Source organism: Herpailurus yagouaroundi, unplaced genomic scaffold (genome assembly GCF_014898765.1).
Source record: "Herpailurus yagouaroundi ecotype Mexico unplaced genomic scaffold, PumYag 67641, whole genome shotgun sequence".
In the NCBI taxonomy this organism is placed as follows: Eukaryota; Metazoa; Chordata; class Mammalia; order Carnivora; family Felidae; genus Herpailurus; species Herpailurus yagouaroundi.
Window position 1 is genome coordinate 2181801 of NW_024420442.1, and position 10674 is coordinate 2192474.

The 10674-nt window shown below is 45.7% G+C and overlaps 1 protein-coding gene across 1 annotated transcript in view; it reads left to right on the top strand.

Moving 5' to 3' along the window:
- Positions 1 to 10674, top strand: part of DOCK11 (dedicator of cytokinesis 11) — a gene marked incomplete at its 5' end in the record, with an annotated part of 155565 nt that overhangs the window by 43963 nt on the left and 100928 nt on the right. The window contains 5 exons of the mRNA XM_040467960.1: positions 809 to 901; positions 4075 to 4198; positions 7761 to 7882; positions 8577 to 8663; positions 10471 to 10560. Coding sequence (XP_040323894.1) covers positions 809 to 901; positions 4075 to 4198; positions 7761 to 7882; positions 8577 to 8663; positions 10471 to 10560 — 516 coding nt within the window. The remainder of the gene's footprint in view (positions 1 to 808; positions 902 to 4074; positions 4199 to 7760; positions 7883 to 8576; positions 8664 to 10470; positions 10561 to 10674) is intronic.

Sequence of the window (10674 nt, forward strand, 5' to 3'; positions counted from 1 at the left end):
TTTTCTCTGATTTTCCCTTCACTGCAGATGAGAATAACTATTCCTTTTCTCCCCCATGCAATATCCTTTTGTACACTTCAAGATTCTTACCTTACCTCTCGGCAGTTCCTGCAAATCGCCTTCACAACCGTGTTTAAAGGAGAATTGGCAATGCATTCACACGGAGTCTCTATTTCATTTCATAGCTGGCCTAGAGGCTGGCTCTGAAGTGACAGGGTGGAACCATAGAAAGCCTCGCATTTATTTTATTGGTATAACAGAAAGCTGGTGACTTTTAAAATGTGGCTCATAAAGTGAGAGAACAGTGAGCTCGTCTGTAGCCTCATGTATCTGCTAGTGTGTGTGTGTGTGTGTGTGTGTGTGTGTGTGTGTGTGTGTGTGTTCTAACCCCTCACCTTGCCCACCACACAAGGAGCGTTCAGCAAATACTGCTAACTGGCTTAGGGGGAGACTCTTCAGTTAAGATAGCAAGTAGCATCAGAGAACGTAAGCTTTCCAGATCTGGTTTCAGAGTGTTTCCTTTCCACATGATTAGCCATATTTGACTCCTTGCCATCGACGAATTTGGAAGTGCGTTTCTTTGATGGCCGGAAATCCGGAAGCACCCATGCAGCCAAGTTAGGTGATGTCTGGGGGTGATCGCTGGAGTGCGGGTAAATGATTCGGAGTTTACAAGTTCACGGTGAGAACTGAGTGGGCTTGGCCGTGGCCTTGTGCTCACAGATGCCTCTGACTGGATGTGGTTCCATTGCATTATGTTTAAAGACCTTCTCACCGAGATTGGTGACTCGGTTTCCTTCTTTTGCAGTGTATTTATGGAAAACCTGCAGGATCTGTTTTTACCACAAATGCTTACGCTGTTGTCTCCCATCACAACCAAAATCCAGAGTTCTATGATGAGGTAAGAATGCATTTTTCTGATGTTTATAAAACACGGTGGTGGCTCTTCTTTTTTTTCATTTCCATCATCTTATCTGCCGTGGCAATCCCTTGTCCTATGAAAATAGAAAGTGTCACACCAAGATGAAGGGCCACTGCCTGCTTGGTGCCCTTTGATGACAGTAGAAGATTTGCCCGCAAATTTGAAGGGACTCTGGTGCAAGGTAACGATGCAGGAAGCAAATGTGAGACTAGAGCTAGGATTGTGGCCCTAGCTTTGACAACAACTGGCTCCATGACCTTGCACAAGTCACTTCCCTTTTCTGAGTCTCCATTGCCTCAGCTTTATTTATTTATTTTTTTTCCAACGTTTATTTATTTTTGGGACAGAGAGAGACAGAGCATGAACGGGGGAGGGGCAGAGAGAGAGGGAGACACAGAATCGGAAGCAGGCTCCAGGCTCCGAGCCATCAGCCCAGAGCCCGACGCGGGGCTCGAACTCACGGACCGCGAGATCGTGACCTGGCTGAAGTCGGACGCTTAACCGACTGCGCCACCCAGGCGCCCCATCCATTGCCTCAGCTTTAAAATAAGAAATTCAGGGGCACCTGGGTGGCTCAGTCGGGTAAGTGTATGACTCTTGATCTCGGTTTAGGTCATGGTCTTACGGTTCGTGGGTTCGAGCCCCGTCTCGGGCTCTGTGCTGACAGTGCGGAGCCTGGTTGGGATTCTGTCTCTCCCTCTCTCTGTCCCTCCTTTCTCTCTCTCAGAAGAAATAAATAAACTTACAAAAATAAAATAAGAAATTCAGAGCAGATTTTGTTCAAGGCCCTTCTAGATTTTTCTTCCTGTGGTTTTGCATGGGGTTGGGGGTGCAGCCTCTCTGTAAGTGAAAGGCTTTGGGAGACACAGCAACACTTGAAGGCCACCAGAATCCCGCTGGCTGCTCTAATGCCTTGGTACAGTGTAGACATTGGGACCTATACCGTCTCCCAGGCTCTGTGCCCCGCTCCCCAGTCTACCTCTCCGGCCCTGTCTCTGTCTCTTTTCCTTCTCCACCTCTACACCTCTGTGTACCTCCCAGAGTCTCTCTTAGTGTCTCTGTCACAGCCTCTTCTAGTCGGCATGTCCCTGGCTTATCCAAATCTGCAGACTGGATTTGACTCCTACGTGTCTCCACGAACCTGGATACAGGCGGCGGCTTTGTGGGTTAGCCCCCCAGGGAGAGGGGAGGCCCGTATTTATGTGCAACAGACCATTAGATACCCAGATGGCGTGGACGCTGTGAACAGGCACGCTCTGGCGACATGTACCTATGACAGAAATCAGTTCTAACGCCAAAACCACGCCTTGCATGAATGATAATTCGGCCAGATGTCCCGCCCCGAGCTGTTTTAATTTGGCCCCCTCTGTAATCAACACCAGTCGCTGCAGAAAACTTGATCAGGTAGAAGTAATCCACGTTATTTTTAGGATGCCAGAAAGAAGCAGGCTTTTCAGTCATCCAGTCTGTCTTGACCAGGACCGGGAGAGGGAGAGGGACATTGCATGTGTTCTGTGCAGGTAAATGCACGTGCGTCAAATCAGTTAACCCGTAATTTGTCGCTGACATACTTCCGGGAGGCTTTGCACATATTTGGTTGGGTCCTGATTGGAAAATCACTTGAGGTTGGGGGTTTGTATTAAAGTCTTCATTTGAAAGGGCGCCTGGGTGGCTCAGTTGGTTGACCGTCTGACTCTTGATTTTGGCTCAGGTCACGATCCCAAGGTCATGGGATCGGACCCTACACTGAGCATGGAACTTGCTTAAGATGCTTTCTCCCTCTCACTCTCTGCCCCTCTCCCTCACTCATGGCTCGCTCTCTCTCTCTCTCTCTCTCTCTAAAAATAAAATAAATCTTAAGAAAAGAGTATTCATTTTTAGGATTAAATTCACGTGTCAAGGGTGACAATTGTTCTTTCTTTCTTTTTTTTAAAATTTATTTATAAGGGCACCTGGGTGGCTCAGTTGGTTAAGCCTCTGACCTCAGCTCAGGTTGTGATCTCATGGTTTGTGAGTTCAAGCCCCGTGTCAGGCTCTGTGCTGGCAGCTGGAGCCTGCTTCACATTCTGTGTCTCCCTGTCTCTCCCCTTCCCTACTCACACTGTGTCTCTCAAAAATGAATAAATGTTAAAAAAATAAAAATAAAATTTATTTAGAGAGAGACAGTGTGAGTGGGGGATGGGCAGAGAGAGAGAGAGAGAGAGAGAGAGAGAGAGAGACTGAGAATCCCAAACAGGCTCTGCCCTGTCAGTGCAGAGCCAGATGTGGGGCTCGGACCCACAAAACCATGAGACTGTGACCTGAGCCAAAAGCAAGAGTCAGATGCTCAGCCAACTGAGCCACCCAGGTGCCCCTACAATTGTTATTTCTTTAAGCAAACTTACATTTTGCTTCAAAAGATATTTACGTGACTGTAATTGGTGCATACCATAATACCACAGTGACTTTTTGCAGGTTTATTTGCAAAGCTTAATCCACCCCCCCCACCCTCCTCGCATAAAGGAAGACAACAATTTAGAGAAAAGAAGCCTTTCGAATTCAGTACACATTTTGGATAGATTGTATTCACTGACGCAGATTGAGTTACATAGTATCCCTGGGCTGTGAGGCTGTGGTTTTGATCCAGTGTTTTAGGAAATCCTGCTGCAAAGTTCAGTCCGGGAGAATCCACTGACCTCTCCAGCAAAAGCAATAAATCAGCCCTCACAACGCAGGAGAATACTGTTTTCAAGTTGAAACGGACTGGACAAGCCTTGAAAGTATGTTTAAACAGCATCTATTATTTGGTGACTTGGCTTGTCATTTAGAAAAATACGTCATTGGGAAAGTAACGATGCAACTGAACTAAAGGTCTGACAGTCCAGCTTGACAATTAAAAATGAAACAAAATGGGGCGCCTGGGTGGCGCAGTCGGTTAAGCGTCCGACTTCAGCCAGGTCACGATCTCGCGGTCCGTGAGTTCGAGCCCCGCGTCAGGCTCTGGGCTGATGGCTCAGAGCCTGGAGCCTGTTTCCGATTCTGTGTCTCCCTCTCTCTCTGCCCCTCCCCCGTTCATGCTCTGTCTCTCTCTGTCCCAAAAATAAATAAACGTTGAAAAAAAAAAAAATTAAAAAAAAAAAAAAATGCTGTGTGCAATTTTGCTGTCATTGCAGATTAAAATCGAGCTTCCCATTCACCTGCATCAAAAGCATCATTTGCTCTTCACGTTTTATCATGTAAGTTGTGAAATTAACACAAAGGGAACAACCAAAAAGCAGGACACAGTTGAAACTCCAGGTGCGTGTATTCTTTAAAAGTGTCTTTCTACGACTGTTTGAGATGGAATTGTCTAGAATGCAACAGGCCTCTTTTCCTCCGGCTGCGAACCACTTCTTAAAAAGCACATTTCGGAGTTAAAAGGTTCATCGGTATGAGATGAATTGTATGTTCATGCGACCACCATTTCTACCACGTCGCGTCCAAATGCTTGCCTGTGTGCTTGGAGTCCTGGAAGTCACGTAAAGTGACACATACGACATAAAGTCATGCTGCTCATGCGGGGACACATATTGTGATAGGCAGTATTTGTGCTATTTCTGTTATGTAGAATGGCCCAGCAACCAGAACTTTCCAGTTCGGCTCCCTGAGGAAGTGGGAGGTGAGCCCAAAGCTGGGGACGTTGTTGAGCTTGAGGGAGATTGGGGACCCCCCCTGGTTCTAGTGAGAACAGAACAGATGCCATGAACTGGAATAAACTCTAGTAGTGAGGCCCCAGTCCTGGTCCCATTCGGCAAGGCTGGAGGTAAAGAAGTAGGGGCCCTGTAAACATTGTGTGCCACCCCCACTGTATAGATGTCAGCATGCTCTGGGATTCAGATCCAAGCTGGCCTGGATCGGCCTTAAACTCATGCATTCATTCATTCGTTCGTTCACCAACTACGTCTGCATGTTTATTATGTGCAAGAAAGACATTGTAGTAGGTACTGTGGAGAACCAAACATAGATCGCGTCTTAAGGGGGCGTATGGTCTAGCCAGGGAAATGAGACCTGTGTGGACAACTACAATACAAGATCAAAAGTAGTTACTGAGAAAGTGGTACGATGTGATCTCAGAGAATATTGAGTTATTACTTCAACTGGTGGAGGGACGAGTGGCTGGGAATCTGGGAAGGCTTCCAGGAGGAGATGGTGTTTGGGTGAGGCCTTAGAGGGGCGGGGTTGGGATTGAGAATGCAGTGATGGTAGGAAGGTAGCGGATTCGAGGATAAAGGAGCAGCCTGTACAGAGAGAGGCGGACTGTTGAGGGGTATGGCCAGGAAAGCACACATAGTTCAATACCATGAGAGCACAGGGTGTTGGGAGGGGAGCCACAGGATGTCAGGTTGATAAGGAGGCGTCAGATCGTGGAAAGCCTTGAATGCCAGGCTGTGGATTTCATTGCATTCTGTCACCAATATGGAAATACAGAAGGGTTGTAAACACCAGCAAGAGCTGTTCTGCGGGAAGTCCATAGAAATCGCAGTTTGTTCAGGGCAGGGACCTTGAGGGTTGAGAAGAAATCTGGCGGAACAGTAGGAACCCAAGGCCGTGCATCTCTTGAAAGACAAATGACTACTTCCTTATTTCTTCCTAGACAGCAGTGGGCAAGGTGCTCGGTGGAGCAGGAGATGGTTATTCTGTGGGCCACTCATCATGTGTTACTGCCCATCCTTAAGTAGCTCCACGCCTTTGAGCCAGATGGCGTGTGCTTGACATCGTACCTTTCCAGCTTCCAAGTGCTCTATATGCGTTTTCACTGAGAGACACCCTTGGTCGTGCTTTTGATTAATTCACCGTGCGGAAGGTGTTGCCTAAGCAATTCCATAGAGACAGAAAGTAGATTAGCGGTTGCCAGGGACTGGGGAGAAGGGAAAATAGGGAGTAGCTTCTAAGAGGTGTGGAGTTTCTTTTCGGCGTGATGAAAGAGTTCTGGAATGAGTAGCAGTGGATGCCCAGCTTTCTGAAATAGACTAAAAATCATTGAATTGTGCGCTTTAAACGGATGAATTGATAGAGGAGGCGGGGAGAGGGGAAAATGGGTGATGGGCATCGAGGAAGGCACTTGTTGGGATGAGCATTGGATGTTGTATGGAAACGATGAATCACGGGAATTTACTCCCGAAACCAAGAGCATACTATATACACTGTATGTTAGCTAACCTGACAATAAATTATATATAAAAAAAAAAAAAAACGGATGGATTGTATGGTATCTGAATTCTAGCTCACTACAAATTTCTGTGGGGAAAAGTTTGGCCCAAGAACAAGAAAGAGATTTTCCTATTTTCTGGACTGGAAGCCTTTTGTCTCCTGTCCAGTTTTCGGTTAATTACTCTGACAGAGTCCTTTTGAATGGTTCTTGCACTCATGTTACTTTCCTGTGTTCTTTATAGGAGAACAGCTCTGGGTAAACCATTTCTGAAGCTGTACTAGTAAAGATCCCTGCGGGCGTGTTTCAGAGTCTGAGAAAGCCATTTAGTCTACTTAGAGAAAGCAACATATTTGTCTTCTTTTAAGAATTAAAGCATTTGCCAAATTAAACACGTGAATGAAAACATTCTAACCAGATTTGTGTTGACTTCTGTGTTCACAGTATAAACACGCACGCACACACACACACACACACACACACACACACACACGCTCACGCAAAGAATTTTAAAGAATCAGAAGGCAGCGGCTTTAAAAAGTGCTCTCCAGCCAACACCCTGTCTCGTATGCCAGAACTGGGTCCAGAGCAACCTTTTTTACCGCTGAGTTATAAACACTTGAAGCCCAGAGTAATCTCTATAATGGAAATACTGACACTGTTCAACCTGAGGAATACAGATGGCTCTGACTCGTTTAGCTAGAACATGATGAGTTCTTTAATAGAAATCCAAGAGGCTTTCTTGAGTAGAACCGTTAAGAAATATAGAGACTGGGAAAAATCTCTCAGTGGATGCAAGTTGTAAACACTTATGCACTGGCTGCATTCTCCTACTGCATTTTCCTCCTTCTGTACTCAGGAAAACCGCCCAACTGAGTACTGCCTTGTATGAATACGGACTGCAACCTTGGCTTGTGACCTTGATTTTCCGTAGTCCCCTACTGTTGGATTGCTGTCAGAAACTTTGGAATTTACTGCTGGTGGTCTGAGATTGTCCCAGACACAAGACTCTGTACTTCTACTAAGAATGGATGAGAGAGATCTGAGTCCTTTTTAAAAAAAAAATAAGTCTAGGGGTTCCTGGGTGGCTCAGTCGGTGAAGCGTCCAACCTCAGCTCAGGTCATGATCTCACAGTCTGTGAGTTCGAGCCCCGTGTCAGGCTCTGTGCTGACAGTTCAGAGCCTGGAGCCTGCTTCGGCTTCTGGGTCTCCCTCTCTCTCTGACCCTCCCCTGCTCTTGCTCTGTCTCTCTCTGTCTCAAAAATAAATAATCATTTAAAAAATTAAAAAATAAGTCTACCACAAATTATCCCCCAAAGGGTAAACATAATGGTCCTGATGCACTTTTAAAAACTTAAAGTATTTTCGTATATTATTACCTGTCTTTGCTCTCTCCTAACTATGAGATGGAAAGATTGTGTGTTGTTCCCAATTTATAGTCCAGGAAATTGAGTAAATAAGTCATTAGTGGCCAGGGTGGGATTAGGAAGCCATCCAAATGCATTGTTCCTTCCCGGGTATTCGGACGCCCAACACCTGGACTCCCACATATGGACCCCACCCCCACCGCAGGAAACATCGCCACCCTGCCCTGCTCCCCAGCAGTCAGAGATTTGTGGAGCTAATTGCATTTGCGATTTCGTTTCTCACGGTTGATTATTGTGTTGGCAGTTGGCTTTGCCTGGGTACCTTTGCTGAAGGATGGTAGAATCATTACATTTGAGCAGCAGCTGCCGGTTTCAGCCAATCTTCCTCCAGGCTACTTGAATGTGAATGATGCAGAATCAAGAAGGGTAGGAGAATAACTGTCTTTGTTGAAGTAATCACAATGTCGCGTTTAAAAAGTAGAATGCTGGGGGCGCCTGGGTGGCGCAGTCGGTGAGCGTCTGACCCTTGATTTTGGCTTAGGTCATGATCCTAGGGACATGGGAACGAGCCTCGAGTTGGGCTCTGCACTGAACATGGAAGTTCCTTAAGATCCTCTCTCTCTCTTTCACTTTCTTTCGCTCTCTCCTCTTTCTTTCTTTCTCTCCTTCCTTCCTCCCCCCTTCCTCTGCCCCTCCCTGTACTCACTCGCTTACGCTGTCTCTCTCTCTCTCTCTCTCTCTCTCTCTCTCTCTCTCTTTCTCAAAAACATGAAAGGTAGAACGCTGTATTCTAGAGGATAGCTTCACAAACTGTGGTCTGAGGACTGGTCCACAAGAAAGATAAGTCAGGAAAATCAGTGTAAAACTTTGATAGCAATTTGACCCAGGTTACCTTGTGTCTGTTGATTCTAATAAGTTTCAAAAGCTGGGGCTTGGAGTTTGTGCATCATCTTAAAATACTCCTTTAGTTACTAGTTCATTTTTATTGTAATTTATAAAAGTGTCAGCCTGCCAAAGATTGGAAATTCAAAATGGTTTAGGATCCATTTACTCTAAAGGCAGACTGTTTTCTCCAGGAATTCCCTATGTGTGAAACTAACACATTTGTTTCTGTTCACAGCAATCTAATGTGGATATTAAGTGGGTAGATGGCGCTAAGCCTTTGTTGAAGATTAAAAGCCACTTAGAGTCTACCATTTATACTCAAGTAAGTTGCATCATGTGAATTTCGTCAATTTTGCTATTTGAATATTTTTTTAAAGTCCTTTGTTTGGTTGTTGTTGTTGTTTTTTTCCTTAGTAATCTCTACACCCAGTGTGGGGCTTGAACTCAGGACCCCAAAGTCAAAAGTCACATGTTCTTCTGACTGAGCCAACCGGGGCCTCCTGAATCCATTTCTTGTTTAAAATAGACTATGTTCGGTTCCTGCAGCCTCAGAGAAGTTGTGGCCTCAAAGACTTTCTCATTAGCAATAACATCATTCTTAATTGTAATAGCTCAAGTTGTATAATCCCTGTCAAATCCCCAAATCCGTTTATTCCCATTAATGGATTCATGCCTTACAAAACTCTGAAAGGAAGGTTGGAGGCTATCATCACCTTTTTTAAAAAATAAATTTAAGTTTTGGGAACAGTTTGGGATTTGCAGAAAAATAGGGTCGTACATACAATTCCCATATACCCTGTGCCGAGTTTCCCCTGTTACTAACCTCTTACATTATTTAGTATGGCACAAGGGCACTAGGGTGGCTCAGTGGGTTTAGCGTCCGACTTTGGCTCAGGTCACGATCTCCTGGTTCAGGAGTTCGAGCCCCACATCAGGCTCGCTGCTGTCGGCCTGTCAGCTCTTTAAAGAGCTTGCTTTGGGTCCTCTGTCCTCTTCTCCCTCTCCCTCCCTTGCTGTGCTCTCCCCAAAATAAATAAATATTTTAAAAAAATTAGTATGGCATGTATGTTCTAATGAACCAGTAGTGATCCATAACCATTGACTAAAGTTTGTATTTATTCAGATTTCCTTCTTTTTTACCTATGGATTCTATCCAGCGTAACATATTACATTTAGTTGTCACGTCGTCTTAGGCTTCTCTTGGCTGTGACAAGTTCTCCGACACTCATTGTTTATGGTGACCTTGTCAGTTTTCATGAGTAGTGAAGTTTTGTAGGATGCCCCTCTGTTGGAATTTGTTTGATGTTTTTCTCATAGACCGGAATTGAACATAGCAATGTGAAGTCAGTGGATCATGGATGGCTAGTAGTTTACCCTTGTCCTTGGCATCCATGAAATTACAATCAAAATACCTGTTGGAGGTTCTCAAGCACAGTTTGGAAATTCACCGATGAGGAAGATGAAGTCCACGTTCCTTCGTGTGGCCTATAAGGTCCTTCTCGGTATACAATATCTAGATTCCACATAGGACGGCTGGATACTTGCCGACCAAATTGCCACGATCGCTTGGGCATTGAATGCCTGAGACTACTATTATCTGGTAACTCCCTGCTGATACCTTTTCTTCACCTATCAGTCCAGACCTCTGTTCCTACTCATCTCATTAAAATCTAGAAGCAGCCCGGGGCACCTGGCTGGCTCAGTCAGTCAAGGATCCGACTCTTGATCTCAGCTCACATCTGGATCTCAGGGTCGTGAGCTCAAGCTCCGCATAGGGCTCCACACTGGGCATGAAGCCTGCTTAAGATGTAGAGGCTGCCCAACCCGAAAGACCACACCCGTCAAAAAAAGGAATTAAATGAACATTTGGCTAGCTGCGCAAAGATTGTGGCCTGCCCAGTATGCGTGGGTACATGCTCACTCCGCCCGGTTTTGCTGCTTTTTGTGATGGCGAGGGGACTACGGGACACGGGCACACGTGTCAGTGACTACAGCTGCCGAATCTGGGAGTCAGAAGACCCAGATCGATCAGCTTGTGAGACGCGGATGCGAGGGGGACGGAGCGTTAGAGCGCCTGTGTTTGAGGGTGATGAATCAGATTTCTATGGCTGTGTCCATCTGTTTTGCAGGATCTACATGTCCACAAATTCTTCCATCATTGCCAGCTGATTCAGTCGGGCTCCACAGAAGTTCCGGGGGAGCTCATTAAATATTTAAAGGTAAATGAACAGCAGCTTTCGGCGGAAGGTTTGTTTCTCGTGTCTTTCTCGTTGCCACGTTTTGATGGGGGGGGGGGGGGGGGAATAAAACAAACACTTAAAAATTGTGGGGAT